This window comes from Poecilia reticulata, chromosome 23, assembly GCF_904066995.2.
Source record: "Poecilia reticulata chromosome 23, P_reticulata-male-v2, whole genome shotgun sequence".
In the NCBI taxonomy this organism is placed as follows: Eukaryota; Metazoa; Chordata; class Actinopteri; order Cyprinodontiformes; family Poeciliidae; genus Poecilia; species Poecilia reticulata.
This window is the reverse complement of record NC_088852.1, coordinates 16,725,959-16,749,104: the sequence shown is the minus strand read 5'-3', so window position 1 is coordinate 16,749,104 and position 23,146 is coordinate 16,725,959. Positions and strand designations below refer to the sequence as shown.

Genomic DNA, 23,146 nt, shown 5'->3' with positions numbered 1-23,146 from the left:
GATAAAGAAAAAAGTTAGCATTAAGTAAAAGCTTAAGCACCAAATGCTAACCGTTAGCCACCTGAGGACTTAGCATTATTATCTAACCATAATGTTTTCACTATTAGCAAAAGAAATAAAAAAATCAGTTGCATTGGTGAGAAGCTGTGAAACTGCCAGGAACGTTTGAGGGAAAACACTGAATACCAGAAAGTACCCCTGGCCCCCTATAGATTCCCAGCCTAAGCTAAACGCCCATTTTTATAAGCTAGCAACATCTGCCCGCGGCATGTTTTGAACTCTTTTAACCCTAAAAGCCTTTTTCCACCAAGGGGTACTGAAGGTAACACGTGCCTTAAGTGTTTGTAACATCTGTCTTTTGTCTTTCAAACATCTGCTATGCAGCACATCAAGGGTAAATGTTGGTCTGGATGCTCACCACTTCTAATCATACAAATGGAGAAGTGGTGAGAACCAAAGTGGAAGATTGACCAATGAATGTTACTCTCGTATGCTAAAGAGCTACACCAGCATGGTATTTCCTGAAAGCTAATGCTAAAGCCCTAAATTCAGCCATGTTGAAACCTCCCATGAGTCACAAGGAGAACGTGAAGTTCTCCTTGAGTTTTTCCACATTGCCAAGTTAGAAATGTCAGCGTGTCATTTCACATTTCTTAGAGACAAATCAAGAAAAAGTAGCAAAAACGATGAAGCACGAGAAAAGTTCAACATTGTCTTTCAGACTGAATCGTAAAGCTTACTTTTTAATTTTTTATTTTTCACATACATTGATATGACTGGACATTTCAGATTTGTGTGTACTATAAAAACCATAACGTAAAATGAATGTTTTATTAGCCTGACTGTTTATTACTGGACTATTTGGAGTTCACACATCAAGTTGCCTTTATTTGTCAGCCTGTTGTAGACGGACAAATGAAGACTCATTTGTCTTTGTTGGGGTTTCCAGTTACCTTCGAGTTCTAGTTTAGTGACACATCGATCAAAGAAAAGTATCCAAGCTGCATCAGCTCTCCTGAAATAGCAGAACCACTGAGTGGGTCGTGCTACTGTCTGATTGAAAGGGGGATTTGTCGTTTATTTGTTGTTCAGTTTTTCTTCTTCTTTGGGCAGATAGTCCCAACCCAATGTGGTTTCCTACAGGTTACTGAGTAGTGCAGTACTGACCTTTCTTTTTCGTCCTGTTAGGTTTTATTTGGCAGATTTTTTGTGTCAACAGTCAGCAACTGTTCAAGGATGGAGAGTAGGACTAAAGTATCTCTGAAGATAACTTGATTGTATGATTTATGACAACATTTCATTTCCCTTTGAGGCAAACGAAGCCTTTTTGTGTCGGTCACTTTGTGCCCGAGTTCTCCGTGTTCCTGCCCGAGTTGATGTCTGTTATGTTGACCTCTGTTTTGCCCCCCACTTATTTTTGATATAGTTTTGACACTTTTCCAAATAAACTAAAAGTCTATTAGAAAGCAACTGGTCGTGTTTCTCTGGCTGGTTTGTTCCTGTTGAAACCAGATATTTACATAAACTGAGTGTAGCTCGTGGAAGGAATATCAAAAGGTTTGATGAAAGTCATACAGCTCAAAAGACCTTGGCGTGTTTAACATTTGAATTCGAGAAAAGTTACAAAAAATTATTCTGAAAAAATGTATGACCACCTTTTCTGGGTTTTTAGCAAATAGAAATAATTTTGGTAATTCCAACTAAGCTATCTCAAGAAAGGCTTGGTCAGATTTAACTTCAAACAATAAGACAAAAAATGTTTGTGTCTTTTTAGTCCGTTTATGTTCATATCTGGTTTCAAATGCATTTACCACTTTTGCATGTGTTGAGACTGGATTTTCTGCCCCTTTGTAAATGAAGACTATAGAGTGTGACTGCTCTGTAGCCACACTATCTTACATCCATACAAACAGACAGTAGTCAGCATACAGTCATTCAGGTTTTATTCCAGAATAACAAACAGAATCAGTTTCTGCAGCCTGTGTCGTCATGGTAGGTCTGATATGTGAACATGATTGTCGAAGGCATCTCAAACACAAGCCCCATCAACAAAAAGTCATCATCATCATCGTCGTTGTTATCATCATCCCACCACAATAAATGCAGCAGGCGGCGCCCGCTCCGGTGTCGTCAACGCGACAATGGTGCACAAGATGGGAGTTTGTTGTGGTCACATGCAGAGAGTAAATACGGCCGGCTAGCTAGCTGAGCTGGCTCTGGACGAGGACAACCACAGAGAGACGCAGGGCCCCGGCTAACAGCACAGAGAAAGTTTCAGTCCAGACTCTTCTCAAAGACAGAGCTCCTACAGCCTGCAGGGCTTTCATCACATTTTGTATGACTGATAACGAAACTATTGAAGGGATCATTCGTAATTTGAAAATCTGTTAAAACCTCATAAGGAATGAGCTAGCTGTTTTAAGCTAACAACTAGCCTAAAAATTGACTTCTACCGTCGCAAAACAACTACTATCTCCAAAATGTAATAGGGGTTTAAGCTAGTGCTATTTTATGAACCTTACTATAATTCTGATGTTTTTATTAAGCAGTAACTTCCAAAGAGGCCAATGACTATTTACAGGGGAACAGGAAGTAAAAGACGGTACGCCAACAGTAATCTTCCTGAACTGAGAGGAGAACACGTGTTTTCAGTCAGAGTAACTGCCTGTCCACAACATAAAGGTCACTCAAGCAAGTATAACATTTTCAAAAAATTTTCTCTGCCTTTATACCTAAGGAAGGGTTCAACTGACAGAGCTTGTAAAATTAGGATCATTAGAAAAACTTTATTCTTTGAACTAGATTTGAAAAACTCGTTACAAGATTTATATCTCATTAAAAACAAAATATTTTATACAAGAAAAGTTGTAAGAGTAAAACAATATCTAGAAGAAACGGCATGAGAAGAAAGAGTCACGGCGAGCCCCTTTATGCCTTTTCAACCGAGGAGCATATTTTTATATCACGTTAAAATGAAAATATTTGCTATGATGGGACGTTACAACAAAGAGATACTGTTAATTTATTTATTTCCAAGTTCCAGCAGAAGTTAAATGCTTCTGTATATCAGGCAGTTGCTCCAAGTGGAAAAATGTTACATGTTTACTTCTCAGTTCATGTTTCATGTGGGAAAATTATTACAGGTGCACCCCTTCCACCTTTAATAAGGTAGCAGTTTCTGTGCAACCACCAAGTGTAATCTGAGCTTTTTGGTCTTGGCTACTTATGGAACAGATGTTAGCTTTAGCTTGATGAACCAACTGTTAGAGTAGGGAACAAGATTATTTCTTCTGTTTGTTTCTTTTTTCCATCTTCTTTGACTAGGTATACATTCTCAATATTTTGTTTCACTGACTTGACAAGAACTTCAGCAGCAAACAAACTGTATGAAGCCACCTTCATATCAGCACAGTGTCTGGATGCTCACCTAAATCAGGGAAAAGTAAGTAAATCTCCCATTGGGTCATTATTTTTTTTCTATAAAAAGGAAGGAAGGCAAGATAGAAGTGAATGCTAACGCTAGGGACTCAACTACAATTAAACACCAAATAATTTTGACACCTTTGTATCCTTTCAGTACTGTTGCTAGCTACTAACACATGCTAATTTTTCTAAATTTCCAATGTTGGCCTCCTAAGCTAGCCAAACGACTCAAAATGCTTCTGTTTTTATCCACTCCCTGACCAAAAACTGACGGCGAAAAAGAAACTGTGTTAAAAGGTAATATGAAGCTACATTTCAAAGTAGTTATTACACAGCCACTGAGTCAGTTGGGTGAGGGACCCTCAGTAGCTGTGTTTCCATTAAAAATGTGTGCAAAACTTTGTCAATATTCCGCTAATGTTGAAAAACCATTTCGCAATTGCAGTGTTTTACGTTAAGACATAATTAAAATAACACGTGAATAAGTCATTAAAGAACATCACTACCTTCATCACTACCAATTGTCTTAAGTCTGCAGACAGGACCAGCCTGATAAAACCATGATTTATTTTTCCCTCTGGTGCCCATTCTAGACATGCTTCACCTTTCAAATTGAGTCACTAACTTTTACATATTACAACCAGCCTTCAATGTTAGTATTGAAAGCTGCTGACATATACCAGCACAAAGTCATACAAAATTCTGAAGTGGAAGCAAAACCTATTTAACTAATTAGGTTATTTTATTTAGGGGGATCGGAGAGAATATAAATGCATACCAAATTTGCTAAGTGTTTCAAAAACTGGAAACCATTTCTCATTCTCTGTTCACTTCATAGTCATTCACCACGTTGTGTTGGTCTGGGACACAAAATCCCGATTCGATTTGTGGACGTTTGTGATTGTAGCGCAACAAGACAGGGAAAAGTTGAAGGCGTATGAATATCTTTGCATTAAGGTGGTTATTGGTATGTAGGCAGAGAATAGTTGCTCAAACAAGCAAATTAAAATAAAAAAAAAGTAAAATTTCCAATGGTTTACTCTTTGTATAAACTCTAGTTTGATATATTTATGAGAATTATTCAGTAAAAAAATCTGAACACTCTGACTGTTCACAGGACTGAAACTCTTCCTCTGCTATTTGAGGGCTCATGCATATCAAACTGTGTATATTTTTACACAATACAGAGATAGTAACACCGTAACAAGGGCATATAAGATAATGCAAACACTCAATGTGAGATTGAATTCTAGAAGCACTTTTTCTCCCCAACATGCTTGTGTTTTTTGTGTGTGTGTGTGTGTGTGTGTGTGTGTGTGTGGTTGTGCACTTCTGCGGCATCTTCATAAAAAAATTTAATAAAATAAAAAAAAATCAAAGGAGAGTGAGTTCAAAACAGTCCATAGCAGTGTGTTTCTGAGTCGATCACAGCTTTGGATTTCTTCCTTTAGAATGGCAAAAAAATTAAATAAAAATAAAAAATCATACGCCTGAGTTCTGTAAGTGAGGCTGTTTCTGTTCGGCTGGACGGACGCTGACGGTGTTTCTGAAAACTTACAGCAGCGAGGAAGTAAAGGGGAGTTCAGCTTTTTTTTCTTGTTGTTTTAACATTAAACATTCCATAGATGATACAATCAGCTTCCCTCATCCATTCACAAACTCCTCAACCACAGATTCCATAAATATCTCCAAAAAGATCATTTATATTCACAATCTATTTACAGTAGCATGATTAATGTGAAAAAAAAGATTCATTCAGATGATTTTTTTTAAAAACAAAAACAAAACAAAAAAACAGCGGACATAAAAACTACAGAGGAGCACGATCCTCCGTTTCCTCTCAGCTGATAGTCTACAGCCTGGACATCACGTTTAATGTCAGATGAACACAAAACATGAATTGGTGGCTTCGTTAACATCCCTATGTGAGGGAATTACATTTTATCTAAACAAAATCTACCTTATTTAGGAGCAATTAGTGAGGAATTTCTATTCTATTTTATTCTAAAAGGCAAATGTTTGAAATGGTCGAACGCGTAACAGGGAATTCGTTTTGCACTTCCTGCCAGAGCTGCTAATCTTTGCATTTTCTGGTCCCGCATTTAAGAAAAAGTAGAGAAAACATAGAATAGTTTAAAACAAAATCAAAAACAAACAAATGCATAGCAATCAACTGCAACATATACGGTCACAGCAATTAATCAGATTAAGGTGATCATTTGACTAAAGCCCTTAAAAGTTCCCCTCGGTTACGCAGAAACATACAACAAACGCATTTTCGGGTTTTTCTATAGAAAAATGGAATGAGACATCACTAAGGGGAAAAAATGGGAATCATTTTTTGGATTTTTTTTCTTTCTGAGAACACACCGAACGCTGCCATGTCTAATTACCTTCTTCAATTCTGAGTGGAGACGTGTTGCGTTGGAAACGGCATGAAGTAAATCAGCTGTTTGAGATATAAATGCCATATTATTGGAGGTATGTTGCATAATTGTGTTGAAATGATACAGTAAATTAAACGTGTGTGTGTGTGTGTGCCTGTGTGTGTGAGTGAATGAGGCCTTTTGTATTAATTAGTTAGAGAGGGAGGCATATTTTCTAAATTATAGATCAATTTAATATAAATGATCAACATTTAAAATCAACTTATTTATGGTCATTATAGCCAGAATAATAATGTTGATGTCCAACATCAACATTTTAATGCCATTAAAATGCTTCCAGAATGACTTTAACTCCATTCTGATTCAAAGGCATAACTTAGAATTTTCTGTTAAAATATGGCAAGCAGTTAACAATTTAACCGAATTAGGTAACTTTCTTCGGGTCTTTGTACTGTATGCAAATAAGCTAGTCTGACACAGGAAATGACCAAAGTGCAATTTGAGCATTTTAAAAAGACTCCGACGTGAAAAACCCCAAAGCGGTTCATGTATAATATTGAATCGATTTTTAAACTTTTCTTACGCCTCATCAAAAAACAAATGTCGACTTCCACCATGTTAAAATATCTCACAACTAACATAAAGGTTGTGTGTTACCGTTTAACGGAACATTACTGAAAAAAAAAAAATCTTAACTGTCCCGTGAAGAATTGTTTAACATTTAGTAATACTGGTACATATTTGCAAAATAGCCACTGTAATCCTGCAGACCGTCAAACGTTTCCTGTTACGGAAACACGACGATTCTTTACCAACACACACTGTATGCAAACCATCAGTGAAGCTACAGCCAAAGTGACCAATAATAATGACCTCAAACCTTAAAAGAAGAGTTTTAGCACTGATAAAAATAAAAAAAAAACTTAAGCAAAGCAAAGAAAAAAAAATAAAGAAATAGATCAAACCATGCCGCAAATAAAGAAATTGTAATTCTGCGACCAACGTTTGGACTGAGAAATGTCTCGCTGTGGTCCCTTTAAATCAACCTCAGGTGATTCCCAACGTACCAAACGATGTGGCAGATTGCGTTTTGATTTACTGCCAACCCCTCGGCTCCAGATGTGCTTTCATACCCAGCGTTCACCGAGACGCGCCTCTTCTTTTAGCAGCACGACTGGAGATAATAAAGATATACGGCCAGAGAAGGGGTCAAAGGTCGATGGGGTTCTAGATTAGTTTGCAGATGGAGATCAGCCCTTTAGTTTTAGCTTGTGTTCCGAAATGCTTCACCTCAGAGTAACTCTGCTTTAACCGCTTCAACATGAATCAATTTAGTCTAAAAAAAAAATGCAAACAAGTCTTTGGCTACATTTCACAATAAAGGGATTAGAAAAAAATTAGCATCTAATAAGGACTTGACAATCTGATATGTGTGTGAGAGTGAGCACCTGGCAGTGAGCAGTTCTGGTTCTGAATTATGTCTAAAAAAATAAAATAAATAATAATAATCAAACAATACTACCAGTTGGCTTTTTAAATCAGGGTAATTAAAAATAATAAGAAAAAAATTGAGAAACACAGAAAACTTAAAGGGAAGAAGCTAAGCTAGCAAATCCATAAAGCTAATATTAAAATAAAACAAAACAAAAAAAAAAACCCTAGCTTATATCTAATCAGGTAATAGTTTGAAGAAGTCCGCAACAGAAAGGACCAGTTTTGTCTTTATCCTCAAAGTTCATGTCACACGTCTTTTAATGCGACGGGATAAGAGCCGAGCTCAGATCTTACAACTCGGATCGTAAACCGCAGCCACGCCCAGAACGCTTCCTGCGAACAAAAGAGGAAAAGAGAAAAAGCCAACAGAAAGCTGGAGTTGGCCAGCTCACAGTGCAGCTGCAGGTTTCCCTGAGGACAGCTTAAAGAACCAGCAGGTGAGATCATGGCTTCGTTACAGAGAGGGGAACAAGCGGCAGGGAGGACGGCATCCTGACGCATCCTGCACCCAACACCTCCGCACTTTAAAAAAAAGAAAAAGTATCCACATCCCTTGAACTTTTGCATGCTTTGCCATATTAACGACACAAGCTTTGATGCCACCAGGGGGCCTCAGAACGATGGAGGGAAGATGAAAACGACAGAAAAAATGACTCCAATAAATGTTTTCAATCATTTTTTAAAAATAATTAAATCTACTCCTTTTTTAAAATCATTACAATAAAATATAAGTTAAAGTAATTTATTTAACTCTTATTTGCCAGTCAAATTGATCAAGCTATAATTGATCAATTTGAGGTTAGCATTTATGCTAAACACATGTAATAATTATTGAATAGTGAAAAATACCTGCAGATAAACATTGTAGAAGTTGATGTTTCTTTATATGTAGTAGCTCTGCCGGTTGGCTTGTTAGGGGGCGGCGGGTCCGGTCAGAAGTCATGGAAACATGTGGGAACCCCCACCTACATTACATAATGACTGATGAAATACGGTGGTGGCAGCATCATGACAAACTTGCTGAAATGTGTTGCAATGTGACTAAAAAGCTCAAAGTGTGTGAATACTTTCTTGCACTGCTGGCGGGTCTCTAACTCATCCAGTGGAGGCAGTTCTCAGGTAAACACAGACCTATTTCATTCTCTGCGGCCCGCAGCTTCCTCTGTGTGTCTCCTTTAAAGGGTGATTGTTACAAAAAAATAAATAAATAAATAAAATCATCCACCGAATTCGATAACTTCACACAATTAACCTTTACAAGACATCCGTTTGTGTTTCTAGGTTTACAATCTTCTGTTTTTTCCTTCTTCTTCTTCCTCCGTCTGATAAATCCGTGTGCATGGCAGCTAATTGGTCAGAGACAACATGTCTGACCTTTCCCTGTGCAAAAAAGATAAAGCGCATGTCTCCACATCTCCAAACAGTCACATGGTACTTTTAAAGCACTTCTGCAAGCGTGAACGTCGAAAACAAGCGGCTGAGGAGATTTCATGAGGCTTTCACCCAAACGTATCAACATCGGTAGAGTCTGCGCAAACAAAGGGGGCTCGCTGCACAGAAGACGGTCCGACTGCGATTCGCATCGATATTCAAAACACAGAATGCAGTGAAGGTGATATGAGACAACGGAATTATGGGAAACGGGGCGTCATGGAGAGGAATGCCTACAGAACAACAGCGATGAAGGGGCCGACTCCTCGTCAGTTATCTCAGCTATGGCTTATTTACAGTAATCACACCAAAGTGGCGATGCTCTGAAAGTTACACATGCCGCCTTTAAAATGAACAGGAAGAAGAAAGAACCAAACAATCCAGTTGCCAACAGTCAAAAATTGAAAAAGAAAAAAAATCGGAATAAGCCGAAACAGGACAGCCCAGATTCCATAAGCCCCACCCCCACCAAAAGTTGCAGCGTAAGCACAGAGCAGCCGACCATGCAGACTTGCTCGGTGAGAGTCAGTGGATGCCTTGATGCTACGAGAAGAATCCTGCAAACTATCCTTGTGGCCGTAACGTATGGCAATGGCGGCGTCAATCGTCGTAAGGGTTTTGTGGGTAATGGAGTCCTCTGCTCTCCTTCGAGCAGGGCGGGGAACTAGTTGGGCGGCATATCCAACAAGAGAGAACGCATCCAAGAGCGGGAAGGACGGTGAAGAGTACGGTCGCACTCTTCTCTGCTCGTCCCTTTCACATTTTCTTTTTTACGTTGTTGTTGAAACCTTAGACTCTCTCGTTCTCACAGAGCTGTGGCCTCCCAGCTGGTGCCCCGCGGGACCTGCCGTCACTTGGTCTCTGTCATCATCGGGGCGGGCACCGCCGACGGGTGGGGCCGGTTCAGCTCCGTTCCGGCGGCCGGGGAAGAGGCGGCAGATGCCAGGCTGCAAGGGGTGACGGGCGCAGGGAGACCTAGTGACAGGAGACGAAGCTTAGCGACGGTTTCTACACATTTGGTTGTCAGACATAACCTAAACCAAAACGCACCCAAGACTTTGATGGTTGGCATAAGATCTTTCTGCTGATGAGCTGTTTGGTTTTCTCCAAGTATGGTGCAATGCATCATGGCCAAAAAACCTCAAATTGGTAATTTTCCAAACAGCTTCTGATTTAATTGAAAGAAGCTTCATAAAGTCGTTCTGTTACAATGTTTTTGAGAGGTTTCCTCCAAACAGCTCTCTAATGAGCCATACCGACCTTCCCTCTGGCTCAGGAGAGGCTGTAGTTTCCATCTTGACTTGCTGATGGTTTGATCACTACTACCTTTCTATTATTTTCCCTCATAAGTGTTATGGAAAAGGGTGGATGTTAAAATGAACACCTTACAGTCTCTGTTTGTATCACTTTTAGTTGGAATTTCTTTTGCACCAGTCACAAACACACTCTCAGACATTTCTGTCCCTGTGGCATTCCTGACTCACATTCTTTGCGTGGAGCGGCTACGTTGTTATCTATGGAGGAGTTCTTGCTGGCGTTGCCGTTGGTGGCCTGGCTTGGCGCCGCCTGGCCGCTGTTTTGGCTCTGAGCGGTTTGGTTCTGGCCCGCTTGGCTCTGGCTTTGGGCCGGCCTCTGCGTCTGGCTCGGCCTGGGGTTGGAGGCGTCCATACTGCTGCCCATGCTGCTGCCAAGTTGTAGTCGCCTCATATGGCGCACCACAGCGGTGGCGTTGAATGCTTGCTGTGGAGGAAAATGAAGGAGAGAAGATGGGAAAACGCAGAAATTGTAATATTCTTACATTCAGTCAGTGAAAATACCACAGAGCAGCTTTCTATCTGATAGAAATGGACCTAATAAAACTGCAGACATGCAGCAGGGAGACTGAATAACAGTGATAATGGACAGTAATGGACAAAAGTTACCCTCCATTTGCTCTTGGCAAAGTTCTTTCTGATCTGCCGGCTGACTGACTCATGGATGTTCTTGCAGAGTGCTGTGTCCCCAGCGATCCTGAAACATACATTTATATTTTTACACAAACATACATTTGCTGCCTGTAACCATCCTGCCGGTGCCTCCACATTGTGTGTTTCTCTCACCAGGGATGTCTGAGGGCCTGTTCACAGGTGAACCTCTTGGACGGATCTTTCTCCATCAGACAACTGATAAAGTCCTTGGCTGAAAAAATAAAACAATATAAATCAAAAAATAGGGATGAACAGCAGTGTAAATTGATAATGCCTGCAAGCATATGCAGCTTTAGATAATGGATTGAACACTGAAAAAAAAAACATTGAATTTGCTTAAATTTAACAAATATTTTCTGTTTGTAAATGCAACTTAAGCTCATAACTTCCTGTTTCCTTGAGGTTATTAATATGACATGCCACAACAAACCAATTTTTTAAAGTTACGCTTAAAAATCGGAAAGACCTTACTCATTGGAGACATTAGTCGTTGGAGGAAGGTAGGGGTTTGATCTTCATCAGACATTAGACACCTGCCTAAAAGTCAAACACAGCTAAATCTCCAAAGCTTACTTGGGATCACTAAGTCTCCATAGCAACCATTGGACACAATCTACAGGACAACTGGTTCTTTGGAAGATATTCCATTAAAGAGGCTAACATATAATCAGGCCCCGCCTTTTCTGTCCTCATAAATGTTACATCCTTGCGAAGCAGAGGGAGCGGCATGGAGAAGACTGCTAGCTTTTACAAGTTTCTGTATGGTTGAATGTGGACAGTGGGAATCTTTATTACAAAATGTTACACAAACTCAAAATTGCATAAAAGTAACTCTAACTCAAAACGTGAATTGGATATCTGGAATGTTCTTCCTCTTCTGCAGAGTAAAGGCAAATTTTATCTGCAGTGACACCTGCTGTTTAAAAGCTAGAACTGCAGGGAGTGTAGCGTAGAACAGCTGAAGGTATTTATACCTTCAGCTGTTGTGGATCAGTTTTGGATCCACAACGATCCAAAACTGATAGTCAAATCAACACAGACAAGGCTTTTTACCCAGAATGCCACTAGAACAGAGCAAATCTATGTGGCTTTCTATTGGCTAAGAGCTCTAAGAGGCGGACGCAAGGTTTTACATTGGGCTAAACGTTGTTACTGTTTCTTTAACTGGTCTGAGCAAACTATGTGAACATCAGCTTTACCTGACAGAACACAAATAGCACTTAATCATCAAGAAATACAGACATCAACACACACAGCTGGTTCACGTGTAACCATGGCGGCGACACATAACCCAAGTCACAAACGCACATAAACATGATCGTTCCCGTAGAATGAGGTCAGACATTGTGATGTAGAAGTGGTGTGTGATGCATGTGAGGCCCACGGCAGCAAGGAAATGGCAGAACACTCGAGGAAGGAAGGAAGGAAGGAAGGAAGAAGACGACTGAGGCTCACCGGAGTCTGAGATGTCGTCCCAGTACGGGGCGTCGAACTCGTAGTCGGCCTTAAGGATCTGCTCAAACAGCTTAGAGTCGTTTTCATCATAAAACGGAGGATAACCACACAGCCTGCAGGAAACAACAGTCATTTAGCCAAAAAAGAAACTATTTAGTGTTCAGTTTTATTGACAATGTGAATGCATGTGATTGTAACAAGACAAAAAGAGGCCAAGTTCCTGACTTATAAATACTTTTTGTGAGGCTCTGTATGCGGTTACTCTTACTCAGCAGAATGAATCACTTTAATCCCATTAATAACATATTACTGGTTTCCAGTCTGGGTAAAAACTATTTATTAAGACGTTCCAGTCTGATTGTTCAACATGAGCCAACTAAGAACAATGTCGGAGCTGCTGCTCAACAAAAAAAAAAAAAAAAAAACCATCATCTGCTCCTCATTACCAAAGAGCTGGACGCACCGAGAGACTTTCATAAAACTCATTAAAATACCGTTCTCCATCGATTCACATCGGAAAACAGGAAGAAAGGGGAAAACACACCAGGAAGAAAGGGATCGGGACTGTACCTGCCGCGAAGACAGAAAAGCGTTCTGTCCGTTTCCCTGCTTTCCCATTTTCTTAAAGACGTACCTGTCACTCTGCTGACTCTCCACTCCATCTAGCACGCATGCTAACATGAACACACACACCAGGACTCGCCTTCGTCCTGGTGTGTGTCTCCTGAACACTCGTCCATGACCGCGCACTACAGATCTCGGCTGATTATCATGGATGATTACTTGATGCGATCTTTTCCACCTGAGCAGCAGCTAAAAGCTAACAAGGACTGAATCCCAGCGCTAATTATCAGCAGGAAGCTGCTTGTTCCCTGCTCTCACACACACACACACACACCCACACACACGCACGCACACACACACTGTGCTGCCAGGAGTTTAGAAAAAAAAAGATGATCGATTGAGCGGTCAGTACAAGGAACACGTCAATCACTGTCCTGGCAACTCTCTCTCCCACCTCTGACTCCTGTTATGCTGACCTCTGACCCTTAATATCTGACTCTGTTGATAACCCACATGATATGGAGAGGAATATGTGAGGATGAGCAGTGAGGTAGAAAGTAAGCTGAGAAACACCAGCTGCGTTTCCGTTACCATTTTGACCAATGTGTGCAAAGCTTTTTCGATATTCTGCTAGTGTTGAGTAAACACAATTTTACAATTGCCGTGTTTCTGTTAAATGCAAAACACAAAGCCACATCTGAATAAGCTTGTTCATATTATAATAATTAAAAATCATAGTGGTGAATGATGAAAATATGAGATATATTCATATTTCGGTCATCAGAGGAGATGTTGATGTCTTATCGAGGCGTTGGAGCGACAAGCCTCTTCTACTTGGGAGCGGCTACATATGTACGCAACGTTTTGTGGAAAAAGAGCAGCTATGGATTCAACTCTTACGAATGACAAACTCACCTTTGGATGAACTGTGCGATGCTGTGAGAGTCTGGTACTCATTGTCCAAGGATGCTACAGATAAGCTGTATAAAAACTGGTGTCATGTGTAAAAAATGTTTCCGTTGCAGTTTTTTGCAAAATACCTCTACAGCTGAAAAACCACCTAATTCTAGCGCAAAAACGTTTTGATGTAAAGAACTTTTTTTTAAAAAGTCACGTTTTTTTAAAAAACTTCCCCCCCTTCCCCCCCGTTGCTGGAATGTACTGTAAAAATAAACCTGATTGATTGATTGATTAAAATTTGCTGCATACTGGCAATAAAAAAAAAAAATTTGCTGACCTGAATTGATCACATGCTTTTTTTCAGGCCTTTCATAACGTCAGTCATGATTTTGTTTTACGAAAAAGAAATAAAAAAAAAAGGAAAAGTGCTAATTCATCCTAAAAAAAAAAAGATCAACATGTAAAAGTCACTTGTTGAGCGTTAAGCCTTAAAGAACCTCATAATCTTAGTTCCACAACGTTCTATTTTAGGATCTCAACTCTTAAGTTTTCACATTAATAAACTATCATATAATAAACCACATTAAGGAACTATCATTGTCAAGACGAATTGTGCAAAATATATGGTTAGTGTATCGTCATGAAAATGCTAATATTCCTTAAATGTCAGCTTGCTTTTTGAATAGGCAAATGTTGAAGTTTCATTGAGAATAAACAATCATTTTCTGTCTTTGATCTGTTTAGCAATCAGCAACCGTATTAAATGATTATACTTGCATTACTGATCAGAGGAAAATCTAAGAAGCGAGTTAGTTCAAATAATAATGCTGTTTTGGATTTTTAATTTCATTTCTTGGCTCGTATTTGGAAAGTGTCAAAAACGTTGAAAACAAATCTCATCTCCTCTGGTCTGATAAGATCATGTTTGGCTGCCAAATATTTGTTTGCTTGCGATTGTGTAACTGCTTGGGGTAATTAGTCCTGTGAGCTTCAAAGCTTGTGATGTCACCGTACAAACTCTCAAAAGCCAACGAAGCGAGACCCATGTACAACAAGCGAACAGCAGAATCTTATAAGCTTTGATAGTTTTATACATATTTTATTACACACTTCCAAACATTTTTAGTTAAATGATTTCAAAAGCAAGCAGAGTAGCAGCCACAACCAGGGGGCTGATCATGACTGTAACTTGCTCTCTGAACCATTTGAAAGGTTTGTTGCAGTTTATCTTTGCATGTTTGACCAAGTTAGTCAACCTGTTGTTTTTGTCAGTTTCAGTTTATGTAACATTTATTTTTCATTGGCTGTTGTACTCGTAATTGGACTAACTAAATAAATTAAAAGTTGTGTTGAACATGTTTGACCAAGCTTGTGAAGCTGTTGGCAGAGTGTTGCTGTACTGGTGCAAATAGTTACTAAATAAATGTCTAGTTTAGTACATGTACTGTGTTTAAGAAAAAATGGAATGTTTCAAGTCAATTCATCTGCTTTTCTGCATCGGATCAGTATCAGCCGATACTAAACCTCAGATATCAGTATCGGAAATGAAAAGAGTGGATTGGTACCTCCCTAAAAACCATAAATCAAATTTAACTTAGTAGGAAAACAGGAGGCCCAGTCAGCCTCCTGAAACAAAATATAATCATTTATCTGGATAGTCTTCAGACAGAGGTTTCTGTGTCATACCTACTCATCTACTGAGCCTGTGTGAGGCTGATATGATGTTTTGAGGAGTGGTGCAACATTGTGAGGAGGGCTGGTACTCACAGGATGTAGGCGATCACTCCGATGGACCAGCAGTCCACCGCCTTGCTGTACGGCTTCTGTGCAAGAACCTCCGGAGCTGAGAAAGACAAAGGCAAAAAGCCAGTAATGGACCTCATGTGTTAGTGTTGCATGTGACTTTTACATAAAACTGTTTTTTTTGTTTGTTTTTTTACATAAAAACAGTTTAATGGGCTTGACAAGAGGAAAAACATGCAGACACATCATGTCTGTCCAAATGGAAATCACATGGCAGCTGGTTTTATGGTGGGAAAGCTGCTGCTGGAGCTCCAGGTTCTCACGGCTTCAGGATTCTACCTGACAGAGAAAAACATTTGTTTGTCCAGTTCAGATGTGAGCCTGAACATCCCAGACATGAAGGGAGACCCGACACCCGTTGGGGAATGTGTACACGGTGGTGTTTACTGGCCCGTTCTGACTCACTGTGAAGGCCTGTGTGAGTGTTTCTGTTTTCCCGGATTTGGGTTTAAGACGATTTGTACACGCTGAGGTCACGATTCCTGGTGGAATCTCTGCTAAAACTGTCTTCAGCACAGGCGTGGGCATTTATCGTATCGCTTAGCGTGACAAATTTCTTAACGTAATAAGAATTTTGGTTTATAGTTTTCTCTATATGTTTCATCGTCAGATATTGCGATCAAATTTTAAGTCCACATCACTCTGCCCTGTTCAGCATCAGATATGTTGCTGCAAATTCACTTTCCAGCCAGACAACTATAAAAACATGAAGAAAAATCTATAACAGACTGCTTACTTTTGAAGAACAGGGATCTGTTAGAATGGTGCAGTCAAAGTCCCGACATAAATCCAAATGAGAACTTATAGCTGGACTCAAAAGGTGTCGTTCACAGGCACTATTTATCTAACATGACTGATCTTGAGGTATTTTGTGAAGAAAACTGAGCTCAAAAGATGATAAACTTGCAAGAAGCTGAAGGGTATATGCAATGTTTGTGAGCTGTTGTTATTGGCATAAATAAATCAGGGATAATAATCAAAACCCAATATGGAGTTTCATTGCTTTTGCAACAACACTTTCAGCTATTTTACAGCCGCTACATTTTAACTTCCTCTGAAGACGGCAACAGGCCGACCGGAGAGAAATGTGAATCAAAGTTTTGTGCAAATATGGTAAAAAAAAGAAGTGAAAAGTTGGAGTGCTGTGTGTGTGTGTGTTTGAATGCACTGGAATCATTAGACCAATAACAAAGAAAATGTGTCAACAAAGTGTTTTTCAAGCACAAACCCAGTGAAGCCGTGCTGGGTTCCAGGAATCTGACCAGTTTCAGTTGTAAAGGAGTTAATGCTGGAGGGGAGGCGGAAACACAATTGCCAGATAAGTTCTGACGTAGTGAACGCTCCCATCCACTGGCAGGTCTGTGTCTTACCAGAGGTACGAACCATAGAATCTTTTCTAAGTTTAAGCCTCCAGGTTGGAGGGAAGAAGTCTCCATTTTTCTAAGATGTGTGCTCTATTCTTACTTGCAACCTCTCCATCTTGCAGAGTCATCATCTGACAAAATCACACTTTGCATAGTCTGGCGGATTTGCTCCAAACTAGTAGACGGAAACATGGCTAACTTAGTTTTTCTTTTGTTGCAGCATTTTAAAAGTTTGTTCAGAATTTGCATGACATTTTGATGTAAACATAGCTAATAGCTGATAGTCATTTAAGTAAGTCTAAACTTATAGGATTGATGCTTCCCACCATGTTCAGAACTAAAGAAACTTCTTGAACAAAAAGTGAAACAAAAAATGTTCAGCTGCGATGTGTTCGGGATGACTAAGACTCTACACCCATGTATGATCTCTTCTTCTGCAATGCATGCACACAAACGGACAAGAACGGACGGCAAAATGAAGATATTTGAAGCCACCTTTTCACAGGAAGAAAACGGTACGACAGAAAATCAGAACGAAAAACCTGTGAAACGTGTCGGTGATGGATCTTGGTGAGTTACTCTGGTGCACAAAGCAGCGAACAATAGAGAACAAGACCTCCTGTAGGCTGGTGTGGCAGTTTATAAAGAGTAAGTCAAGGTCCTGGTTGAAGCATGGAGTGACCATATAGTTATACGTAGTGATGCTTTGATGAAGTCATTGCAGCTGTCTTGTTAGCAAAAATGCTAGTATTTGGATCTATACAGGCAACCAAAAAATTTTGCTGGAGATCATAGCAAGATTATATTAATGAGGTGCAGATGTGATACTGTGTGGTTGTTAAATGTAATGTGAAGTGGTTTAGGGTCCTCTGGTGCTATTCAACTACAGCTATTTACCACTGGCTGACATGAAATCGTCTTCTCTTTGTGAGTTCAAACAGCTATATTGATTAATGGGGTAAAAATTAAATGTTAAAAATGTGGGAGGTCCGACTGGCTTACCCACGTATCCTGGCGTCCCACAGGCTGTGGACATGACGTCGCCACTGCCCTCCATCTTTGACAGACCAAAGTCACTTATCATGATCTTCGATTCGTCTTGTGGATTGAAATACAACAGGTTCTCTGGCTGCAGGAAGGCAGAATGGAATAAAATAATGTTTTTTCACATCCACTGCTTTCTAATGGATGAATTTATACATCAGTGAAGAAAACAGAGACTTTTTGTCTTGGAAAAGCATTCTCACACCCTGGAAAGGCCCACATTTTGTCAAACCCTACGGAAGTCGATTTTGGACACGAAAGAAAAAACATAAAAGCCCAACAGAAAGTCATCATTACAAGTTCTAATATTTCTAATGATGACTTTCAAATTCATAATTATGAGATAAAAAAGGTTTGCTTCAGTATCTCATAATTATGACTTTGAACTTCATAATTATGACTGTATCTCATAATTATGATTTAGAAAGTAAAAATTATCTCATGATTATGACTGTAAAAGAACAGATGGTTGTGCCTGTTCTACTATATTTTAGTAGAAATGATGACTTCCTGTTGGGCGTTTATTTTTTCCTTTCATGTCAGACGTGGGCTTCCATATAAACCTCATCATATTTTGTAGGGTTTTTCCAATAAAAACCCTACAACATTTTTATTGGAAAAACTTTGTTGTGTTTTTTCTGGTATGTTAAAGCAAACATGCGTTTCAAAAATATTTACAAATGAAAATCTAAAATTTGTGCTACGCCTAAATAAAATTCAATACAAGCATCAAACCTTAGAAGACACCTATTCAGCAAACACAGTGTGTCATTTCATCTAACACAGCTGTTCTGTGAAGGTTTGATATTTTTGTACTTTGTACAAGTGAAAGGACAAGAAATATTTTATTGCAAGCACAAATCTGAAGTTTGTTGTGTATTTTGTCTGAAGTTCCCTTTAATATGCTAAACTCTTGGCATAAAGACTTGACCAGCTTTGTTCATTTTTTATCTTATCTGTCCAGAGCAACATTTGCTGTCACATTTTACTTTATTATTTATTGTTTTCCCATATTCTGTATTTATTTAGTGCTTTTTTATTTACAGTCACTTTTCTTTATCATACATTGATTCTATTTTCTCCTGGAATATTTCCGCTTTGCATTGTCTGAGAAAATAAATCAAAGTATAATTTAAAAAGTCAGTAATTAAAAAAAATGTCAATACAGAATATGAAAAAGTGAGAAAATAAATATAAACATAAAATTAAAAAAATAAACCAATAAAAACAATTAGACACCAATTGCACTTTATAATCAAATAAGTAGTGAAAGTTTCATTTTTTCTTTTTAATACAATATTTATCACAATTACTTTATTATGACATTTCTTCAATTGCCAATTTTGGTGGCATCTGTCCTCCATAGAAGCAAACATCAAACATAACTTCTTACGGCTTTCTTGCCACACTTCCATAAAGGCCAGATTTATTGCTATTATGGGACAGAGTAAGGTCGATTATTAGAAAAGACACTCCACACTTCTCAGATTCCTGCTTGCAAAACACTTAGAACACCTTCATAATTTTCCTACTTTCCGTTGCATAAAATTCCAATGTAATACACTGAAGTTTGTAGTGTGAAAAAGGTGAAGGTATTTGAATAGCTTTGAAGAGAACGGTAGTTTACTGCTGATTTGACATATTTTTTATCAAAATTGGCAAGCTTCAACTTTAGAACTTTAAAAAAAATAGCTTTTTCTTCAAACTAAAGAGCTTTATTTTGCACTTTTCTGTTTCCAACAGCTGGCAGGTGACATGTTGACCCCTAATTGTAATGTCAAGTGAGAACAGATTACTCCAATGAATTTTAAATGGAATAGGTGAATGCACATAAGCGTGTGTGTGTGTGTGTGTGTGTGTGTGTGTGTGTGTGTGTGTGTGTGTGTGTGTGTGCGTGTGCATGCGTGTGTATGCCAGTCTAACCTTCAGGTCCCGGTGCACGATCCCCATCTTGTGCAGGTAGTTCACAGCATCCAGAACTTGTCGGATCAGCGTGCTCGCATCCTTCTCTGTGTAAAATCCTTTTTCCACGATTCGGTCAAACAGCTCTCCCCCCGACACCCTGAGGCCAGAGAGATAATGTGTGTGTGTGTGTAAACAACTGGAAAAAGACCCACCAACAAAAATATGCCTGCATGGCTGTCCTTTTCATCGAAATATACGGCAAGACGCTGGGGGGTTTATGGGTCAGCACTTCAGGTTATTTATGAGGTAGAGAGGTTTCCAGTCATAGCCTGTGAGGCATGTGCAACACACACACACGCACGTGCGCGCGCATGCGTTCCAACAGAGCTAAAGCATGCATCATGTTTTCAAACATTCAATACTTTTCTTAAAAAAAACTTAGTAAGAAGCTGGGAAGCCCACTCCATGGTGCAGAGGAGTGAGAATGTCTAATCCTGGTTTCATTTGCTGTTTTAGCCCAAGCATCAATAAACCAAATGCTCTTAGTGTTTGCAGATGGAAATCATCTGGGAAAATCTCCCATCTGATCCAAGAAAAACTCAAGTTCATATAAAACTTCTCCCCTCTGGGAGATTCTTGCAATAACTGCTTTTATGTTTTATGACTCTTTGCCACATGAAATAACTTGTTCAGGTATAAATGATGCACAGTTTATCCAGGTGAGCTGTGTTTTATCTGCTATTAGGCAAACTCATGGCTCCCCCTGGTGGAGGACATTTTCTACGTCAGCCTGTGTATTCTGTTGAAGTGGTCTTGATCAAAAAGGTCTGAAGGGATTTTAGTGTTCCTCTTTGATTTACGCTTTACGCTTGATATTTAAAAAAAGAAAAAAGAATGCTTCAATGTTTACAAAATCATTATTTAGCAAAGATGCCATTATCTTGAGAAAGTATTTGAAAATGGTTCTGGAAATACATGTCTGAAAAGTGTGGCGTGCATTTAAGTTCAGGGACCCCCTACTCAAATCAACTTTGACCACATTTCCAGCTGCAGCAAAAGAAAATGATCCCCACAGCATTAAGCTGTCGCCACCATGTTTTACCTTGGAGACAGTGTGTTTCAGGTGAGAGTAAGCAACCAGGAATTAAAGGTTACTCTGGAGGAGCTGCAGAACCACAACTCAAGTAGACAAAAAAAAAGTCTGAGGTTGCCTTCTCGCAGCATGCAAATGTGGCCTAAATCCAATTTTATTTTTTTTCCCCCAAGTGGAATGTAAATTGAATTTAATTTTTTCCTAAATTTGACCTAAATCTGATTTTTTTATCTGACTTTTTCACTGCAGCATGAACGAACTAATTACGATCTTATCTGAATTAGTTCGTTCAAGAACTAATTCAGACAAGAATTAGTTATTCTTGTTAGTTACTTGAACCATAAACCAAACCATTAGGTTTTGGTTTACCATAAAGCAAAAAACTTAATTTACACCAGACCTCTTAACTTAACCAGCTGAGCGCATTCCAACTGAAAAAAAGTGAGGCCAAGGAAAATGTCCTCACTTCCCACAATTATGAACTTATGAAAGAAGTCTGTATTAGTGAAGTGCATCACATCACAATCCCACCACTCTTAACTCTGACTCTACTTCCAAACAAACTGTTTTATAGATCTTTCAGTCGATGCCCCACTAAAGGCCATCGCTAATAATTGTGCTTTTTTTTTTTCATTAGCTTCCTTCATCTTATCATCTTGTGACAATACTGTTGACCCCTATTGCTGAATAACTTTAATATCAATCCGTAAATGGCAGCATCCTATGCTGCTCTGTAACATCTATATTCTTCTTGTTGAGTCATTTTGCAAAGACATATTCAAATCTAAAAGAACTTGTAAACTACAGTACAAATGTATTTCTATAAAGTATAGACTCAAGACGGGTTACATCTTCAAATTTATGTGTAAAAATAACCTGTTGTTTTACTTCCTATTTATAATTTTGTACAGCTTTGTCCCCGTATGTCACAAAAAAATCTCAATAAAACGTGGAAAAGTTTATAGGGTCATACTTTTTCAAGGTACGGCACTTTGACATAAAAATACAAAGATAATTTAAAAACAGTTTCATTGCATCAGGTTACTTTTTCAAGAATTGCCTCTATCCAGCATGTTTTAAAACTAAGCCTCTGACAACAACACAGACATAAAAAATAGTGCATTGAACACAGACAAAAACATCAGCAAGGGCAAACCCTGCCGCCTTTAGCATCTGTTAGGCGTCGTCATGGCGACAGATCAGATTAGAGCTTATTGAAGTCAAACTAATGAAGTTTCTGGAAAAGAGGGGGATCAGAATTAACTGCTAATCCTCTCTGTTGCTCTTCAAAGAGGACAGTCGGTTTTCACGAGAAGCTTGTCTGGGAATGACAGGAAAGGGATAAAGCACACACACGCACGCACACACCCACACCCACACCCACACACGCATTCTTGTACTTGTATCCAAATCAGAACTTTGAGTAGTAACTGCATTTATGTCTAACCCAGACACTTTCCTTAACCCTATCATTAATGTGTGTGTGGATGAATGTGTGTGTGAATGGGTGAATGATTTAATGCAGTGTGAAGCGCTATGATGTCCTCTAGACTTGATAAAGTGCAACAAGTGCTGATCATTTTTTACCATAAACCAAAACCTAATTTACACCAGACCTCTTAACTTAACCAGCTGAGCACATTCCAAAGTGAGGCCAAGGAAAATGTCCTCACTTCCCACATATGACCTCTTTTTGTTGGTGAAATTAGTTGTAAATGCCCTCTACATGTACCATAAACAAGAACATACACACACACGCACGCACACACACACACACTTATGCGCAGACTGCAAAAGGGAGATCAGTCACCAGGTTGCATGGTTGCATAAGCGTTTGTGTAAGGAGAGCATGGCAATAAGACAGGAACTCCCACACAAACCTACAGACACACCAAAGCAAGGACGAAATGACACACAGACGGTCTACACACTTCAATAAACAAAGTGACAAGTCATGGATAAGGGATTGACACTTTAATTAGGATGAAACTGAATTAAAAAAATATTGATATTTATTTTAATTGTATTTTTTTATATTTGCCTTTTTTAAGACTATAGCTGGTGTTTAAGTATTGTTAAAAATGTCTTCCAATAACACGTAATTACCTAATGATATTTTAAAAATTTCTGTCAACTTTAACTGTTTTTTTTTTTTTTTACCTCAGAAACATGGTAGGTGGCTACATCTGTTTCTAACCCTAACACTAGAAAACGTCCTAGGGAAGCCTTGTCCTGTATAATAATACATAAACTTACAAATTTTCATTCATTGTCTTTTTTTTTGTCAACCTTTTTTCTTAGTTGTGGTGATTAACG

General features: G+C 39.0%; 1 protein-coding gene across 1 annotated transcript in view; it reads right to left on the bottom strand.

Annotated features, from left to right (window-relative positions):
- Positions 1-1,926: 1,926 nt before the first annotated feature.
- The window catches only part of camk1da (calcium/calmodulin-dependent protein kinase 1Da), a 68,955-nt gene continuing 47,735 nt past the window's right edge, over positions 1,927-23,146 (bottom strand). The window contains exons 4-11 of the mRNA XM_008401450.3: positions 19,756-19,894; positions 17,791-17,917; positions 15,389-15,464; positions 12,158-12,270; positions 10,835-10,913; positions 10,658-10,745; positions 10,220-10,475; positions 1,927-9,710 (exon numbers count right to left, since the gene is read on the bottom strand). Coding sequence (XP_008399672.2) covers positions 9,586-9,710; positions 10,220-10,475; positions 10,658-10,745; positions 10,835-10,913; positions 12,158-12,270; positions 15,389-15,464; positions 17,791-17,917; positions 19,756-19,894 — 1,003 coding nt within the window. The 3' untranslated portion in view covers positions 1,927-9,585. The remainder of the gene's footprint in view (positions 9,711-10,219; positions 10,476-10,657; positions 10,746-10,834; positions 10,914-12,157; positions 12,271-15,388; positions 15,465-17,790; positions 17,918-19,755; positions 19,895-23,146) is intronic.